At 38.1% G+C, this 20,753-nt stretch overlaps 1 protein-coding gene across 6 annotated transcripts in view; it reads right to left on the bottom strand.

Annotated features, from left to right (window-relative positions):
- The window catches only part of MEIKIN (meiotic kinetochore factor), a 107,369-nt gene that overhangs the window by 48,920 nt on the left and 37,696 nt on the right, over positions 1–20,753 (bottom strand). For all 6 annotated transcript variants that reach the window (XM_035290918.3, XM_078364921.1, XM_035290917.3 and 3 more), the window contains exons 7-8: positions 15,998–16,037; positions 4,341–4,405 (exon numbers count right to left, since the gene is read on the bottom strand). In XM_035290918.3, coding sequence (XP_035146809.1) covers positions 4,341–4,405; positions 15,998–16,037 — 105 coding nt within the window. The remainder of the gene's footprint in view (positions 1–4,340; positions 4,406–15,997; positions 16,038–20,753) is intronic.

The following is a 20,753-nucleotide window of genomic DNA, read 5'->3' as shown; positions in this document are numbered from 1 at the left end:
CATTATCCAACCATTTTCACTCTCCACATTTTCAAGCTCTTTTTCTACTGCAATTTTTTCTTTTTTTTTTTTTTAATTTCAATAGCTTTAGTGGTACAAGTGGTTTTTGGTTATGTGGAAAAATTCTATAGTAGCAAAGTCTCGGCTTTTAGTGTACCTGTTTACTGCAACTTTTCTATCAACATCTTAAACATACTCAAGCCTCTTTCTTCAAAAACTTTTCCTGTACCTCATATCCATCTCCTGCTACAGCCCCTATACCTCTTCTTTCCCGTAGGCACTCTTCAAAGATCTGTCCACATATACTAACTTTATCTCCTCTCCCGCTATTTACTTCCAAATCTAAAGTATCCAGTTTTACTCCTACCAATATCAGCAGAAACTTTTCCTGTCCTACCTCATTGGACCTTAATACAACAGGCTGGAACATTTCCAGCTTGGCTCCTTTTTATGTCTCCTCTTCAGTCTTGAGTCTTCCCTTTTCCTCTTTCTGGACTCAATCTAAGCAACAAATATTTATTGAGTGCTATGTGCCAATTTTGCCTATCACATGGATTTAAAATTGCATATTCAGCTTTTCTTTTTCCTTTTCTTTTTTATTTAATTTATTTATTTTGAGATGAAGTCTTGCTATGTTCCCCAGACTAGAGTGCAGTGGTGTGATCTGGGTTCACTGCAACCTCCACCTCCCAGGTTCAAGTGATTCTCCTGCCTCAACCTCCCAAGTAGCTGAGATTACAGGCATGCACCACCATGCCTAGCTAATTTTTATATATTTTTTAGTAGAGATGGGATCTCACCATGTTGGCCAAGCTGGTCTTGAACTCCTAACCTCAAGTGATCCATCCACTTTGGTCTCCCAAAGTACTGGGATTACAGGCATAAGCCACCATGCCCTGCCCAGCATTTTGTTATTTTTAACACCACTACCTTGAATTAAGGCACCAAAAGATTTTTCTTTAGATTTCAATAGCATTTCAATTCACCTCCCTCTGCAGTCCATTATCCTTGTATACCTAAAATACAAATATTGTTTCCTTAAACTCTTCAAAGTCTTTCCACTGCCCTAAGTTAAACTCAAGCTCCTTAAATTACCATTATAAAGTCCTTTTTACAATCTGTGTATTGCTTACGTATTCCTCAGCCTCACTACAGAGGCTAATAAGGTTGAAGACAAAATACACTATGCCCAGTTAAATGTGAATTTCAGATAAACACTGAATAATATTTTAGTATATCACATTTAATAGCACAAGGATGAGCAGTATTTAGAACATACTTACATTAAAAATTATTTGCTGTTTATTGGAATTCAAATTTGACTGAGCATTCTGTAACTTTATTTTCTAAATCTGTCAACACTAGAGACTAATCACTCCTGCCATATGGATCTTTGAGGGTAAGATGAAGCAGGTGGTTTGAGAGCTCTGTAGGAGACAAAATAAATACTAAGATTTGGAAATAGATTAGATAGTATCCTGAGAAATGATAAAAAAGGAAATGTCAAGGTTGACCCTCAGGTTTCTGGTTTGCTAAACCACATCTGATAACCAAGCTGGAGGATAATAGAGTAGAACCAGTTTAGATCTTGGCTGTGATGATTCTTAGTCCTCAATCCCCATTTTATTTTATACTCTTGATAACCTTTGTCATAGCTGGGATTATTCTGTCCTTAAAACACTCTCCTCTCCTGGCTTCTGAGGCATCATTCTTCCTGGTTTTCCTATTTCAGCACCAGCCACTAGGTCTCAGTTTCCTTTGCTGAATATTTTTCCCTTTTCCTACTTTTAAATGTTGGAGTGTCCTATTTCCATTCACTGTATGTTTTTTAAAAATTATTTTTACCTCCTACATTAATTCATTTAATCCTGTGGTTTCAAAACATCTCTTTGCTGACTCCAAATATGTATCCATAGCCCCAGCCTCTGGCATGAACTCCAGACTCCTCATCATAAACTGTCTTCATAACCCCTCTACTTGAAAGCTAATAAGCCTTTCAGTTTTAAAATATTTTATTGAAGTATACCATAAATATAACAGTCACAAATATTGGTATATACATATTCATCCATGTATCTACCACCCAGATCAAGATATAAAATATCTCCAGCACCTGAGAATTTTTCTACATGTTCTTTCCTTGTTGGCACCTCCTTTCCAAAGACTACCAGTGTTTTGACATGTCACCCTGAATAGTCCTGCCTGTTCTTGAAGTTTATATGTATGAAATTATATAGTATATACATGTTGTAGGTATGTTCTTTCACACAACATTATGTGTATGGTCTGACAGATCAAATTTAATATGTCCAAAAAAATTTCTATTAATGGTTCTTCCAACTTGCTCTGCCCTATAGTGCTCCTATCTCAGTAAATGGTGTCATCATTCATATGATTTCTCAAGAATTTAATATTCATCCTTGACTTCTATTTTTCTCTCTTACCTAATATCCAGCCTAATCACAAATTCCTGGTATACCTGCCTTTAAAATATATTCCAAACCAGACCACTGCTACCACCTTGGTCCAAAACACTATTATCTGATCACTTATAATAATTTAATAAGGTCTTCTGGCTTCCACTCTTGCCTTCTTAGTCTATTTTCCACATAACAGCCCAAATGATTATTCTAAAATATATATCTGAGCCTTTGGAACATAGAAAAGTAACACGTCTTAGAACCTTAGGACCACAGACTCATTGGACCTAGAAACACAGAACTCAAGGGCTCTTAGAAGCTTGGACTTTCTCCAGCTTAGCGCTTGGTCCTGTGGAGTAATGGATAAAGCAAAAAGAATAGGTGAAACACAGTGGTTTTTCAGATATTATATTTAGATTATTTTACATCTTACTACAACATTTATGAATATCCTAAAATGGTAATGTCCAGTGTTGTAGTTACTGACCTATGGGGCTATTTAAATGTATTAAAATGTAAACTAAAAAAATATATATCTGATCATGTCATCCCTCTGCTCTAAGATGATCTAAGATGTATTTCTCAGTACATTTAGAATAAATGGAGGAGTGCATTGTAGGGAAGGTGGGGGTGGATAATGGGTATTTAATTGTACATTTAAAAATAACTAAGAGTAGACTGGATTATTTGTAACACAAAGGATAAATGCTTGAGGGCATGGATACCCCACTTACCCTGATGTGATTATTATGCATTTCATGCCTGTATTAAAATATCTTATGTAAGCCATAAATATATATACCATCTATGTATCCACAAATATTAAAAATAAAAAATTTAAAAAAGAAATGTGTAAAAAAACCTCTAGAGCAAGAAGTGAACTATTTAATTTTAAATTTAAAATTACCACACAAAAGTAAGAATACAAAAACATACAGAATTCAAGAATCACTATTCTGCCTACCACCAAGCTTTATAAATATTTTCCATAGCAAAAGGAACACTTTTTATTAGGAAAAACCTAGGTAAAATCATGGTTGTTTTTGGTACCCTTACCACTTTCCCTTTAATTATCGCTCATCTGTTATTGACACATTCCCTTATTCTTTGATCTATAAAACAAATCCTTCTTCTAATGCTAATCCTCCAGGGTAGAAGGCATTACTCCTTCCAAGGATTTTGTGCTTTTACAAGATTAGTTTTTATCACTAGACTAGTTTTGCTTAGAACAGAAAGCATATTAATTGTCTTATACCTATATTTCCTAACTTAATGTGCAGCACTTTGTAAATGCTCATTAAGATACCGTCTTAAAGTGAAGATTTTGCACATACACATGCATACAAACATTTACAACCATCAAGAGCAAAATCAGTAATTCTTCAAGTTTACTCTCAAATGGATGTTATAAAACTTGATACAAGAAATACAGAAAAGAGAAATCTGAGATATAGCAGAGGTTAATAAGGATGTAAACATCTTGCTAAATTTATTCCAATAGTAAATTCCATAAGACAGGGTTAATAATGCAAGACACTTTGCTGATCCCTTTATTTTTCAATCATTATGCATAACCATAATATATCTGTTTACTTACTGTCCTCTCCTACAATTGAAACTTACAAGGGTAGGAAAAGTGTATCACCTCCCACTAGTATACATAACAATGTCTAGTACAGAGTTTATGTTCACTAAATGTTTATTAAATGAATAAATGATTGATGCTGTGGAGATAGCTAAGACCCACTTTCTAATCCCACATATCTTCATTTCTTAAATACAATCAAGCTAAAAAGTACTCAGTTCACCAAGCTACTAACTTCGTTAATGCATGTTGCATGTAGCAAAAATAAATACAGAATCATTTATTTTAATAGAAATATTATAATTACTACAGAAAATAGTTTCATTATTTGTTACCTGATTCTGAATTTGAAGCACACTTTGTTTTTGGAGAAATATTTTTATCTTCTACTGTCATCACTCTAAAACAAGAACAAACTAATCAGTAGTATTTCTAAATCTTGCCTTTCAAAAATCCTCAAATAATATTTAAAATAAAGATATTTATATGTGATTAATTATCCTGTGGGAAAATATACAGTTGATTAGAAAATGTTACCATATTTATATAAACAAATAGTTTAGTAAAAAAGACAATAATACATTTTGTACATTTATCGGTGTAAAGCAATATGTATAATATGTATAGAGGACATAACATAGTGTTTAGAATAAGACAGACCTTCCTTTAAACCCCAGTTCCACTACTTACAATTGAGTAGCCTCTGAAAAGCTACTTAGCCTGTCTTGAGTCTTGGTTACCTCGTTTATGTAAAAGGGATAGCTATCTAGTTTCTTAAGATTCTTGTTGAAAGACTTTTAAGATACATGAGAGATTGATGATGATTATTATGATTATTGATAGTCTTGCTTTGTTACCCAGACTAGAGTGCAGTAAAAGATTTTTTTTTTGAAATTAATATCCTGGGTTTTTTTGATACTTCTACAAATTAGACCACCTCCAATTCTATCTAAATGTGTAGGAAAGGACTGGCTATCACAAGAGGAATAAATACCAAAGGATCAAAGCTCAGCCTTTGACCAAAAAAATGGGATTTCTGAGTCCCTAGCAAGAAAATGCAGTTGAAACCAAAGGTGAGAAGGGGATTTTCTAAATTCCTATACCGATTAATTGAATAGTTGAACTCAGTAAACAGATATAATTTTATTCTTTCATATTTCCCTTTAAACACATCCTGTCAAAATACTACTTTCTTGCCTCTGAATGAACTTTCAGGGTAGATTTCTTTTTACTAATGACTTTCTGGCATTCTCTTATAATAAGTAGTTATTTTTAGGTAACACAAAGTTCAGTGTAATATCACAACTCCAAACTCTTCTTATCTAATTTAAATTTTTTCCTTTTCTCAGCTTGGGCTTGATTTAGACTCAGAATATGCTGTAGGAAGAGCAACCACCACTGCTCTTGTCTCTATTTCTTGTTCTTTTCTCTTACCTATTTGGAAGTAACTCTTCTGGTTCCTCTGGCAGTGAATTACAGTGAGTTCTAGAAATGCACAGGAAAGGTCTTTCTCAATCTTGACTGATACTCTTATGTGCCATTGGTATCTCAGAGGTATGAAAGATAATCAAATGCAGACTCTTTCAAACTTGAAGTATTATGAAAAGTTCTTTGGAGGTTTACTTATCACTGGGGCTCTCTCACTTGCTGTTTTGTATTGTCTCCTCAGCTTTTGCCTTTGATGAGAGAACACCCAACCACTTTTGAGTGAGGTTACTTCATCCTTTGCAGGAAGTCATATTGGGAATAATCCCTTTCAAGATTATCCATAATTATTCCCCTTCTATGGAATCCATATTTGACCTATAGGCACTATGCACAAATCTTTGTCATGTCAAACTCTTAAAGTATATCTAGCTTCCTCTTTATTCCACCATTCCAAAGCACTTAATAGATTCTGTTGCCTTTAGAGTTATCAGGTATGAGTCAGAAACTAACTCCCAGGAACATATGTTGAACCTTTCAAATGGTTCTCTTGGAGATTCCTCGCTGGTGTTAAGGTGAGGGGGAAGTCTCCTCACTCCCTCCATATGACACCAATAATAGCTCTTATCAAAGAAATAGGCATTCTTGGACTTTGCATCCTTTCCATGTATTCTTAGCCTTTTCTTAGTTTGGAGATGAGTAATGAGCGAATGCTGGTAGAATTGGATTTTGATCTCACCTTTTACAAACTCCACATAGATAATTCTACACAGAATAAGGAATGGGTGTACTTGACAACTATTTGTTTTCATCTGTAAGGTCATTATCCAAACTCTAAGACACCGTGAAAACCACATTTAACATTCTGCTACATTCCTCAAGTTCCTATTAGCATATGTAAGTTAAAACACAACTACAGAGTTCTACTATTAGCCACTGCTATGGTTTGAATGTTTGTTCCCTCCAAAATTCATGTTGAAATTTAATTTCCAATGTGGGAATATTGAGAGACAGGGCCATTAAGAGGTAACTGGATCATGAGGGCTCTGCCTTTATAAATGGATTAAACCATTCATGGATTAATGGATTAATACGTTATCATGGGAATGCTATGATTGGCTTTACAAGAGGAAAAAGACCTGAGCTACTGTGCTCAGCCCCTTTGCTATGTGATGCTCTTTGCCACCTCAGGACTCTGCAGAGTCCTCACCAGCAAGAAGATCCCCACTAACTGCAGCCCCTTGACTTTAGAATTCTTAGCCTTTGTAACTGTAAGAAATAAATTCCTAGCCAGCCATGATGACACGGGCCTATAGTCCTATTTACTCAGGAGGCTGAGGATGGAGGATCACTTGAACCCAGGAGTTTGAAGATACAGTGAACTAGGATAGTGCCACTGCACTCTACCCTGGGCAACAGAGTAAGGCTCTGTTTCTTTAAAAAAAAAAGAAAAAGAAAAAGAAATAAAGTAATATAGGAAGAAAGGAAGAAAAATAGACGGATGGAAGGAAGGCAGAGATGTAAGGAGGGGTGGAGAGAGAGAAAAAGAAAAGAAAGATAAAGGAAAGAAAGATTAGAAAAAGAAAGGAAAGGAGAGGACTCAAGATGGCGCAGTGAGAACAACCCAGGATTGAAGCTCTAGGTGAATGCGCGGACAGGGTGAGTCTGGGTCACATTTCCACACGGATCTTTGTTGTCCACAGAATGAGGAAATTCCCAGGTATAAGAGAGACGCGGGATGCCAGGCAGAGGTTTTGGCTGGTGCAGCCGGCAGCTGGTGCAGCTGGCGGCCGGCGATGTAGCGCAGTGGTGCTACACAGCGCTCCGCACAAAGTGCACTGGTCTGGGTGCCCTGTTGAACCGGCAACCTGAGACTTGAGAGGGCTGAACTTGAGACTGCATGGGACTTGGACAGTGAGCGAGCCCAGGAATTTCCAGGAAAACAGCGTTTGGGGTAGTGCAGTGGGACAAACAAAATGGCAATTCCAAACGCTCCCGGGGGAGAGGTTCCCTTAGGGCACAGCTGAACCCAGTACGGTGCAGCTCCATGGGGGAGGGTCGTCCACCATTACCGAGGCAATCCACCCCTACTGAGGTACACACCCATTGCTGATGCAGCCTGCCGTTGCCGAGGCAACCCGCTACAACAGAGAGACTCCGCCACAGGGCATAGCCTGTGGCAGCAGGGTGGAGACCGCAGCAGAAGGGCAGAGCCTGCAGCACCAGGGTGAACCTGACACCAGCAGAACGTAGCCTCGGCAGGCAAATAGTGACTAGACTGCCTCCTAGCTGGACAGGACAGCACAATGGACACTCACAAAGAAAGCCCCAACCCCCGAGACAGAGCATCTGAGAAAAAAAGGGTTTTTTTAATGAGTTCTGTTGCAGCAGAATTAAATGTAGCAGCCTAACAGCCCTGAATGAAAAACAGAGCTCACAGCTCAGCACTTGAGCTCCTATAAAGTACAGACTGTCTCCTCAAGCAGTTCCCTGACCCCTCTATATCCAGAAGACTGACATTTGGCAGGCATCATTCTGGGACAAAGATAGCAGAAAAAGAAACTGGTAGCATCCCTCACTGTTCCACAGCTGCTATAGGTGCACCCCAGACAAGCAGGGCCTGGAGTGGACCTCAGCAGTTGTACAGTGGAGGGGCTAGACTGGTAGAAGGAAAACCAAGTAACAGAAATATTTCATCATCAACAATCTGGGCGTCCACTCAGAGGCCCAATCGAAAAGTCAGCAACTACACAGACGACAGGTGGATAAATCCACAAAGATGGGAAGAAACCAGCGCAAAAAGGAGGAAAACACCCGAAACCAGAACACCTCGCCTACTAGAAAGGACCGAAACTCCTCACCAGCAAGGGAACAAAGCTGGACAAAGAATGACTGTGACAAAATGATGGAATTAGACTTCAGGAGATGGATAATGAGAAACTTTTGTGAGCCAAAAGAACATGTTTTAAATCAATGCAAAGAAACTAAGAACCTTGAAAAAAGATTCGAGGAAGTAATAACTAGAATGGATACCTTAGAGAGGAATATGAATGAATTAAAGGAGCTGAAAAACACAATACGAGAACTTCACGAAGCATGCACAAGTTTCAACAGCTGAATTGACCAAGCAGAAGAAAGAATATCAGAAGTCGAAGATCAACTCAGTGAAATAAAATGAGAAACCAAGATCAGAGAAAAAAGTGCAAAAAGGAATGAACAAAGTCTCCAGGAAATGTAGGACTATGTGAAGAGACCTAACCTATGTTTGATAGGTGTACCAGAATGTGACGAAGAGAATGAATCCAAGCTGGAAAATACTCTTCAGGACATTATCCAGGAAAATTTCCCCCACCTAGCAAGACAGGCCAACACTCAAATGCAGGAAATACAGAGAACACCACAAAGATATTCTGCAAGAAGAGCAACCCCAAGGCACATAATCGTCAGATTCAACAAGGTTGAAATAAAAAAGAAAATACTAAGGGCAGCCAGACAGAAAGGTTGGGTCACCCACAAAGGGAAGCCCATCAGACTCACAGCAGATCTCTCAGAAGAAACACTACAAGACAGAAGAGAGTGGGGGCCAATATTCAACATCCTTAAAGAAAAGAACTTTCAACCCAGAATTTCATATCCAGCCAAACTGAGCTTCATAACTGAAGGAAAAATAAAGTCCTTTGCGAACAAGCAAGTACTCAGAGATTTTGTCACCACCAGGCCTGCTTTACAAGAGCTCCTGAAAGAGGCACTACACATAGAAAGGAACAACCAGTACCAGCCATTCCAAAATCACACTAAATGCTAAAGAGCATCAACATAATGAAGAATCTACAACAACTACTGGGCAAAACAGCCAGCTAGCATCAAATGGCAGTATCAAATTCACACACAACAATATTAACCCTAAATGTAAATGGACTAAATGCACCAATCAAAAGACACAGACTGGCAAATTGGATAATAATCCAAAACCCATCAGTGTGCTGTATCCAGGAAACACATCTCACATGCAAGGATACACAAAGGCTTAAAATAAAGGGATGGAGGAAGATTTACCAAGCAAATGGAGAGCAAAAAAAAGCAGGAGTTGCAATTCTCATCTCTGATAAAATAGACTTTAAAGCAACAAAGATCAAAAGAGACAAAGAAGGCCATTACATAATGGTAATAGGATAGATACAACAAGAAGAGCTAACAATTCTAAACATATATGGACCCAATACAGGAGCACCCAGATACATAAGGCAAGTTCTTAATGACTTACAAAGAGACTTAGACTCCCACACAATAATAGTGAGAGACTTTAACACTCCACTGTCAATATTAGACAGATCAACCAGACAGAAAACCAACAAGGATATCCAGGGCTTGAACTCAGACCTGGAGCAAGCAAACCTGATAGACATTTACAGAACTCTCCACCCCAAATCCACAGAATACACATTCTTCTCAGCACCACATCACACATACTCGAAAACTGACCACATAATTGGAAGTAAAGCACTCCTCAGCAAATGCAAAACAACTGAAATCATAACAAACAGTCTCTCAGACCATAGTGCAATCAAGTTAGAACTCAGAATTCAGAAATCAACCCAGAACCGCACAGCTTCGTGAAAACTGAACAACTTGCTCTTGAATGTTGACTGGATAAACAATGAAATGAAGGCAGAAATAAAGAAGTTATTTGAAACCAATGAGAATGAAGACACAATATGCCAGAATCTCTGGGACACATTTAAAGCAGTCTCTAGAGGAAAATATATAGCAATAAGTGCCCACATGAGGAGAATGGAGAGATCCAAAATTGACACCCTATCGTCAAAATTGAAAGAGCTAGAGGAGCAAGATCAAAAAAACTCAAAACCCAGCAGAAGACAAGAAATAACTAAGATCAGAGCTGAACTGAAGGAGATTGAGACACGAAAAACCCTTCAAAAAATCAATAAATCCAAGAGCTGGTTTTTTGAAAAGATCAACAAAATAGACAGACCACTAGCCAGACTGATTAAAAAGAAAAGAGAGAACAACCAAATAGATGCAATAAAAAATGATAAAGGGGAAATCACCACAGATTCCACAGAAATTCAAACCATCATCAGAGAATATTACAAACAACTCTATGCACATAAACTAGTAAACCTGGAAGAAATGGATAAATTCCTGGACTCCTGTGTCCTCCCAAGCCTAAACCAGGAGGAAGCTGAAACTATGAATAGACCAATAACAAGGTCTGAAGTCGAGGCAACAATTAAGAGCCTACCACACAAATAAACTCCAGGTCCAGATGGGTTCACAGCCAAATCTACCAGACACAAAAAGAGGAGCTGGTACCATTCCTTCTGAAACGATTCCAAATAATCCAAAAAGAGGGAATCCTTCCCAAATCATTTTATGAGACCAACATCATCCTGATACCAAAACCTGGCAGAGACCCAACAAAAGAAAACTTCAGGCCAATATCCATGATGAACATAGACGCAAAAATTTTCAATAAAATATTGGCAAGCCGATTGCAACAGCAAATCAAAAAACATATCCATCATGATCAAGTAGGATTCAACCCGGGGATGCAAGGCTGGTTCAACATATGCAGGTCTATAAACGTAATTCACCACATAAACAGAACCAAAACCAAAAACCACGATTATCTCAATCAATGCAGAGAAGGCATTCGACAAAATTCAACAGCCCTTTATGCTAAAAACCCTCAATAAACTCGGTATTGATGGAACATATCTCAAAGTAATAAAAGCTATTTATGACAAACCAACAGCCAGTATCATACTGAATGGGCAAAAACTAGAAGCATTTCCTTTGAAATCCGGCACTAGACAAGGATGCCCTCTTTCACCACTCCTATTCAATATAGTACTGGAAGTTCTAGCCAGAGCAATCAGGCAAGAAAAAGAAATAAAAGGTATTCAAATAGGAAAGGTGGAAGCCAAATTGTCTCTATTTGCAGACGACATGATAGTATACCTAGAAGACCCCATTGCCTCAGCCCAAAAACTCCTGAAACTGATAAGCAACTTCAGCAAAGTCTCAGGTTACAAAATCAATGTGCAAAAATCACAAGCATTCCTATACACCAATAACAGACTTAAAGAGAGCCAAATCAAGAATAAACTGCCATTCACAATTGCTACAAAAAGAATAAAATACCTAGGAATACAACTCACAAGGAACATAAGGGACCTCTTCAAGGAAAACTACAAACCACTGCTCAACGAAATCAGAGAGGACACAAACAGATGGAGAAACATTCCATGTTCATGGTTAGGAAGAATTAATATCGTGAAAATGGCTATACTGCCCAAAGTAATTTACAGAATCAACACTATCCCCATCAGGCTACCATTGACTTTCTTCACAGAACTGGAAAACCCACCATGAACTTCATATGGAACCAAAAGAGAGCCCGCATAGCCAAGTCAATTCTAAGCAAAAAGAACACAGCGGGGGGCATCACACTACTGGATTTCAAACTATACTACAAGGCTACAGTAATCAAAACAGCATGGTACTGGTACCAAAACAGAGATATAGACCAATGGAACAAAACAGAGGCATCGGAGGCAACACAGCATATCTACAACCATACAATCTTTGATAAACCTGACAAAAACAAGCAACGGGGAAAGGATTCCCTGTTTAACAAATGGTGTTGGGAAAACTGGCTGGCCATGTGCACAAAGCAGAAACTGGACCCCTTCCTGACACCTTACACTAAAATTAACTCCAGATGGATTAAAGACTTAAACATAAGACCTGGCATCATAAAAACCCTAGAAGAAAATCTAGGCAAAACCATCAAGGACATAGGAGTAGGCAAGGACTTCATGAACAAAACAACAAAAGCATTGGCAACAAAAGCCAAAATAGACAAATGGGACCTAATGAAACTCCACAACTTCTGCACAGCAAAAGAAACAGTCACTAGAGTGAATCGGCAACCAACAGAATGGGAAAAAATTTTTGCAGTTTACCCATCTGACAAAGGGCTGATATCCAGAATTTACAAAGCACTCAAACAGATTCACAGGAAAAAGACAAGCCCATTCAAAATTGGGCAAAGGATATGAACAGTCACTTTACAAAAGAAGACATATATGAGGCCAACAATCATATGAAAAAATGCTCATCAACACTGGTCATCAGAGAAATGCAAATCAAAATCACATTGAGAGACCATCTCACGCCAGCTAGAATGGTGATCATTAAAAAATCTGGAGACAACAGATGCTGGAGAGGATGTGGAGAAATAGGAACACTTTTACACTGTTGGTGGGAGTGTAAATTAGTTCAACCATTGTGGAAGAAAGTGTGGCGATTCCTCAAGGCCTTAGAAATAGAAATTCCATTTGACCCAGCAATCCCATTACTGGGTATATATCCAAAGGACTATAAATCGTTCTACTATAAGGACACATGCACACGAATGTTCATTGCAGCAATGTTTACAATAGCAAAGACCTGGAATAAACCCAAATGCCCATTCATAATAGACTGGATTGGGAAAATGTGGCACATATACACCATGGAATATCATGCAGCAATCAGAAATGATGAGTTTGTGTCGTTTGTAGGGACATGGATGAATCTGGAGAACATCATTCTCAGCAAACTGACAGAAGAACAGAAAATGAAATACCACATATTCTCACCCATAGGCAGGTGATGAAAAATGAGAACACATGGACACAGAAAGGGGAGTACTAAACACTGGGGGAGGGGAGTACTAAACACTGGGGTCTATTGGGGGGAAAGGAGAGGGCCAGTGGGAGGGGGAGCTGGGGAGTGATAGCCTGGGGAGAAATGCCAAATGTGGTTGAAGGGGAGAAAGGAAGCAAAACACACTGCCACGTGTGTACCTATGCGATTTTCTTGCATGTTCTGCACATGTACCCCAAAACCTAAAATGCAATAAAAAATTTAAAAAAAAAGAAAAGGAAAGAAAGAAAAAGAAAGAAATGAAAGAAAAATAAAAAGAAAGAAAGATAGATGATTAATGATAGATAGATAGATAGATAGATAGATAGATTCCTTTTCTTTGTAAATTATCCAGTTTTGGGTATTTGTAATAAGCAACAGAAAGCAGACTAAGACAACCGCATGATAAAGACAAAGCTAAGGAAGTTAACAAAGATAGATCCCTCCTTTACATCTTCCAGTCTAGAGCATTATTACAAAGAAAAGGGGGACAAAGACTTAGAAAACAGACAGTGGGAGCTGACTTTTCTCCCTCAAGCCCAAAATATAAAGATAGGGGTAATAAGTGGGAAGATGACATTAGAAGAGGTGAAGAGAAAGCCAAAAGGATAAGGGGTATGTACTAAATTTCATGTTTAGAACTCTAGGAGATGTCCACCCAGGGTGGAAACAACAAGAAGAGCTGGGGATGCTCAGGCAGAGAGGGGACCTCAGTCAGCCCTTCTGAGATTCTCTCGATTCCTGTGCATTGAGAACAAGTTCTCAAGGTTCCATATACCATGCACAATGAAGAAAGTGACCAAATTTATACCCAAAACACATGAATAGGAGTGCTGGGGTGAGGTGACTCTACTACAAAGACTGCAGAAAGTCACCTAGTCATAGTCCAGATACTTCAATGATACTCAAAAGGTTTGGGAAAGCAACAGAAACCAAGGTGAGGTAAAATCAGCAATGGAGGAACTCAGGTCCTAAATAAGGCCTTAAGTTTATGAGTCAATGATTTTTTTTTCAATGGAGCCTAGACCAGGTATAAAACCAGTCTAGAAACCTTGCAGCGTCAATCAGTAAAAATCCAGAGACAGCTTATGGGATTCCAGATACCCTCAGGTCCCAATCTTACCCTTTCCCCAGCCATGCTAGAAGGCTACATTAGGTCTACCCCTATTCCTATACACCTATGTTTAGAGTGCATAGGATTATACACTGTCCAAACTGGAATATTTCTGAGAGTACAAGAGTACTCTATTAAGAATTAGGCCAAAAAAACAGGTACATACTGAGACTGCCCAGGCAGATAATGGGATATGATCACCTACCAATATGCCATTCTCAGGACTATGGAATGGGGATAAAATCCAAGATTCAGCATTCTCCCAAAAAGGACTTCTAACTGGAAGTAAATGGATGGCAATAAGTAAGTTTAACTCATGATTTCCCAGCTAAATAGGGGAGAAGGGTGATGAGGGTTTATGAGAACTTTAGATGAGTTATTTTTTAAAAACAAAGCTATATTTTCTTTGTACATGTAAGTGGTAGGTTTTATTTTTCAAAGAGAGGTCAGTATTTAGATGAGACACGAAGTAGTATCAGATACACATGATCAAGTGTTTTTATTACATTTGCTCCATGTAAATACATATGCAACAGTCATTAAAGTGGATCTACAAAGAAGTTATAGCAATATAAATAAAACTCCCTTTCTCCATTAGCTACTATGTTGAAGTTGTAGGGATTTTACTTTGTGAATGTGCCACTTAAATAAAGAGAATGCCAGATGTCTAGTAGATAATAGGCACTCAAATCTGGTATCATTATTATCCAAATATCATTCTATCCTTCTTAAGAATATATTATATTATAAATTGTAGAAGGAATTTTTTAAGGGACCTTAGTCATTTATATTTACAATTTTCATTGTAATTTACTAAAAGACAATTCCCCCGAAAACAACAGTAACATTTTATTTTCTTCAGAAATTTCTCACCATTTAGATGTGGCATATTTATAAAGAGGCTATTACACTAACGCTACTCTCTTCTCACTTTACAAACTTTCCTAAGGAGGCAACTATGCCTTCAGCACAGGACTTTTCCCTTGCTCTCCAGGCTGGGCCATCCAACTCCTTGCTGGACATCTCCACTTTAAAATACTGTCAGTACCTCAGTGTCACCCCAACCCACTCTTGCTTTTTCATTTGTGTTCCCTCACCTAGTGAATACGTTTTCATACAATTTCCTAAGTCAGAGGGCTGGGGGCCAACTTGAATTTCAACTTTTTCCAATTTGTCATTAAAAATTATTGACTATCCCTCTTGAATTTTTCTTCAACTTTTCCTTTTTGCTATCATTGCTGAAGGCAGAGAGTTTTTTTTTTTTGAGATGGAGTTTCACTCTTGTTACCCAGGCTGGAGTGCAATGGCGCGATCTCAGCTCACCACAACCTCCGCCTCCTGGGTTCAGGCAATTCTCCTGCCTCAGCTTCCTGAGTAGCTGGGATTACAGAAACGCACCACCATGCCCAGCTAATTTCTTGTATCTTTAGTAGAGATGGGGTTTCACCGTGTTGTTGACCAGGATGGTCTCGATCTCTTGACCTTGTGATCCACCTGCCTCGGCCTCCCAATGTGCTGGGATTACAGGCTTGAGCCACCATGCCCAGCCGAAGGCAGAGATTTTTTAATCAATTTTGTTCACTACTACATCTCTAGCAATTACAACAGGTCTGACACATGGTGAGTCCTCAACAAATAATAAATGAACACCTGAGTTTGTGGACCATCATACTTGCTATAAAACTATTATAAAATAGGGTTTCAAAAGCTCAATACAATTTAAAATTTTTTAGTTCTTACATTTTTCTATGGCACTTCTGATAGTCTTCTAAAGAGGTACCTAGGAAAGAAAATAAAAACAATCTATTAGAAATATAATTGAATCCACATCCAGATGAGTTCACAGCCAAATTCTACCAGATGTACAAAGAAGAGCTGGTATATCTCTTCTTTGGTACCATTCCTTTTGAAATTATTCCAAACAATACAAAAAGAGGGAACACTTCTTAACTCATTTATAAGACCAACATCATCCTGATACCAAAACTGGCAAAGATACAACTAAAAAAGAAAATTTCAGGCCAATATCTATGATAAACATCAATGCAAAAATCTTCAATAAAATACTGGCAAACCAATTGCAATAGCACAACAAAAAGCTTATCCACCACAAATAAGTAGGCTTCATCCCAGGGATGCAAGGCTGGTTGAACATATGCAAATGTATAAATGTAATCCATCACATAAACAAAACCAAAGACAAAAACCACATGATTATCTCAATAGATACAGAGAAGGCCTTGAACAAAATTCAACAGTGCTTTATGCTAAAAACTCTTAATAAACTAGGTATTGATAGAACATATCTCAAAATAATAAAAGCTATTTATGACAAACTCACAGATAATATCATACTGAATGGGCAAAAACTGGAAGTAATTCCTTTGAAAACTGGCACTAGACAAGGGTGCCTTCTCTTACCATTCCTATTGAACATAGTATTGGAAATTCTAGCCAGCAGTAAGGCAAGAAAAAGACATAAAGGTATTCAATTAAGAAAAGAGGAAGGGGTCTTCTAAATATACAATCATAAAAATTTGACTCTATTGGCAGATGACAAGATCATATATTTAGAAGACCCCATTGTCTCAGGCCAAAATCTCCTTAAGATGATAAGCAACTTCAGCAAAGTCTCAGGATACAAAATCAATATGCAAAAATCACAAGCATTCTTATACACCAATAACAGACAGAGAGTCAAATCATGAGCGAACTCCCATTCACAATTGCTACAAAGAGAATAAAATACCTAGTAATACAACTAACAAATAATGTAAAGGACCTCTTCAAGAAGAACTACAAACCACTGCTCAAGGAAATAAGAGAGGACACAAACAGGTGGAAAAAAATTACATGCTTATGGTTAGGGAGAATCAAGATCATGAAAATGGCCATACTGCCCAAAGTAATCTATAGATTCAATGCTATCCCCATCAAACTACCAGTAACCTTCTTCATAGAACTGGAAAAAACCAACTTAAACTTCATATGGAACCAAAAAATAGCCCACCTAGCCAAGACAATCCTAAGCAAAAAAAAAAAATAAATAAAACACAAAGCTGGAGGCATCATGCTACCTGACTTCAAACTATACTACAAGGCTACAGTAATCAAAACAGCATGGTACTGGTACCAAAACAGAGATATAGACCAATGGAACAGAACAGAGGCCTCAGAGGCAACACCACACATCTACAACCATCTGATCTTTGACAAACCTGACAAAAACAAGCAATGGGGAAAGGATTCCCTGTTTAATAAATGGTGTTGGGAAATCTGGCTAGCCATGTGCAGAAAGCAGAAACTGGACTCCTTCCTGACACCTTACACTAAAATTAACTCCAGATGGATTAAAGACTTAAAAATAAGACCTAATGCCATAAAAGCCCTAGAAGAAAACCTAGGCAATACCATTCAGGACATAGGCATAGGCAAGGACTTCATGACGAAAACACCAAAAGCAAAGGCAACAAAAGCCAAATAGACAAATGGGATCTAATTAAATTTAAGAGCTTCTGCACAGAGAAGCTCTGTGCAGAGAAACAATCATTAGAGTGAACCAAGAACTAATAATAGAATTATTGGAAAAAATTTTTGCAATCTACCCATCTGACAAAGAGCTAATATCCAAAATCTACAAAGAACTAAAACAAGAAAAAAACAAACCCATCAAAAATTGGGCAAGAGATATGAACAGACACTTTTTAAAAGAAGACATTTATGTGGCCAACAAACATATGAAAAAAACTCATCATCACTGGTCATTAGAGAAATGCAAATCAAAACTACATTGAGATACCATCTCACGCCAGTTAGAATGGTGATCATTAAAAAATCTAGAGACAAGATGCTGGAGAGGATGTGGAGAAATAGGAATGCTTTTACACTGTGGTGGGAGTGTAAATTAGTTCAACCATTGTGGAAAACAGTGTGGCGATTCCTCAAGGATTAAGAACTAGAAATACCATTTGACCCAGGAATCCCATTGCTGGGTATATACCCAAAGGATTATAAACCAATCTATTATAAAGACACATACATTCATATGTTCATTGTGGCACTATTTACAATAGCAAAGACTTGGAACCAACCCAAATGCCCATCAAAGATAGACTGGATAAAGAAATATGGCACATATATGCCACAGAATACTATGCAGCCGTAAAAAAGGATGAGTTCATGTCCTTTGCAGGGACATGGATGAAGCTGGAAACCATCATTCTCAGCAAACTGACACAAGAACAGAAAACCAAACACCACATGTTCTCACTCATAAGTAGGTGTTGAACAATGAGAACACATGGACACAGGGAGGGGAATATCACGCACTGGGGGCTGCTGGGGTTTGAGGGCTAGGGGAGGGATAGCAGGAGGTGGGGAGATTGGGGAGGGATAACATTAGGAGAAATATCTAATGTAGGTGACCAGGGGATAGAGGCAGCAAACCTCCATGGCATGTGTATACCTATGTAACAATCCTGCAAGATCTGCACATGTATCCCAGAACTTAAAGTAAAAAAAAAAGAAATATAATTCAGAGACAAACCAGAGGCAAAAATTAGGTAAAAATGAGTATTTCCCCCAAAGTGTAGTTTATTTTCATAACTTAAGTTTTTGTGTGTCTGCCACTTAAATTAGGTAAAAATATTTTCAAAATATCAAAGCAAAAAAAGTTGCAAAATTTTATGAGATACAGGAATCTCTCCCTTGTATTTGAATAGTTCTTTATAATTTTTGAAGTCTTTTTATATCTATTATTTTACTTGATTCTTACAACAATCCTGTCATGTAAATATATCAATTTATTATCCCTATTTTATATAAGAAAAAAATAACTGGTCAAATCACAAAACTAGGCCAGGCATGGTGGCTCATGCCTGTAATCCCATACTTTGAGAGGCCGAGGCATGTGGATCACCTGAGGTCAGGTGTTTGAGACCAGCCTGGCCAACATGGTGAAACCCTGTCTCTACTAAAAATACAACAATTAGCCAGGTGTGGTAGCATGCACCTGTAATCCCAGCTACTTGGGAGGCTGAGGCACAAGAATCGCTTGAACTCAGGAGGTGGAGGCTGCAGTGAGCCAAGATCACACCACTGTACTCTGACCTGGGCAACAGAGTGAGACTCCATCTGAAAAAAAAAAAAGATTTATAAAACTAATAGTCAAATACTACTTGAACACCAAATATACAGAAACACATACTAGTAGATTGATTAGTCAAGAGAATTTCTGCCAACCCATATTTGAATGCCTTGGGTACATTAGGATATTACTAGGAATATAAAGAACCATGAGTATAGTTGTCTGAAGAAATTAAAATCTTCAGTGGCTGTGGCACTTTGCTTATGTTAGAATAGAATTTTAAAATCTCCCCAATAAAGCAGAGACAAAGTAAATGATGCCTTTAAGCATTTCCTAAAAGGGAAGTTCTCAGAACATAAAGGCTACACTGGCTACTTCTCATCCAGCATCTACTCTATTTTTGCTGGTAACAGTCACTTATTTTGTTTTGTTTTTCTTGATGGTTTAGGCATAGCCTACAATTCAATGCAGTGAGAGTTCTGCATCTCCCTGGACACAGTGACTGGTTCAGGGAAAGGCATATAAACTAATTAAGCCCATGCATAAGGTTCAGGACTTCTGTTCAAATACTTGGGAAAGAGAAACACTTTTTAAAATGGATTTGAGGCTGTGAGTATGTAACCCTAGAGCTAGCAAGAGTTGCTCTATGAAGGGACTTGACTGGGAGCATAACTGACATAGAGGGATCCAGAGCTGAGAGATAGAGAGGAATTGGGTCCTACTGGCATCATTTGAAACCCTGGATCAAGTTGCTTATATTTACCTGATTTATTGCTGAATTTTTCAGGTACATGTGGTAACAAATTCCCCTTTTAACCTAATAGTGTTATATTTTTTGACATTTGCAAGGGACAAGGATCCTAACCAAAAAATTTGCTAAAGAGACAGGCTGCTTCTTTGAGCACTTTACTTCAGCAAAGAGATGCCAAACTAAACATAATACAGAAGACAAGGCTTTCAAACACTGTAGAAACATTGCCATCTAGACAGCTATCAACTTTCCAATAAAGGACCTCTAACTCAATGTTTAGTTCTTTGACTAATATGCCCCTTTCTTAGCAGCAGGCACTAATAGGTGGGCAGACAATATCCATTCCTACTCCCCTTCTCCATTTTCCTTGCCTTCTACCACAATAGAGGATAGGAAAGCAAGGTTTCTCAGCCTCCCTAGATGCATGACCCAATTCTAGCCAATAGACCAAAGTAGAGATCGGCTGGGAATTTCTGGGAAAGCTTGTCTTCTTCCAATAAAAGGATGTATATGTGGCTACTCCTGCCCCTTCTCTTTCTTTCTACCAGAAACATGGCTGTGACACTTAGAGGTTTAGCAACCACCTTGCAACTATGGGGTAACAAGCCAGCACACTTGGTTGTATGTTGACATAAGAGCCTATGATCTTGATGATATTA

The sequence above is a fragment of the Callithrix jacchus genome, chromosome 2 (assembly GCF_049354715.1).
Source record: "Callithrix jacchus isolate 240 chromosome 2, calJac240_pri, whole genome shotgun sequence".
Classification (NCBI taxonomy): domain Eukaryota; kingdom Metazoa; phylum Chordata; class Mammalia; order Primates; family Cebidae; genus Callithrix; species Callithrix jacchus.
The sequence above is the reverse complement of the archived record's forward strand: the minus strand, read 5'-3'. Positions and strand labels throughout refer to the sequence as shown.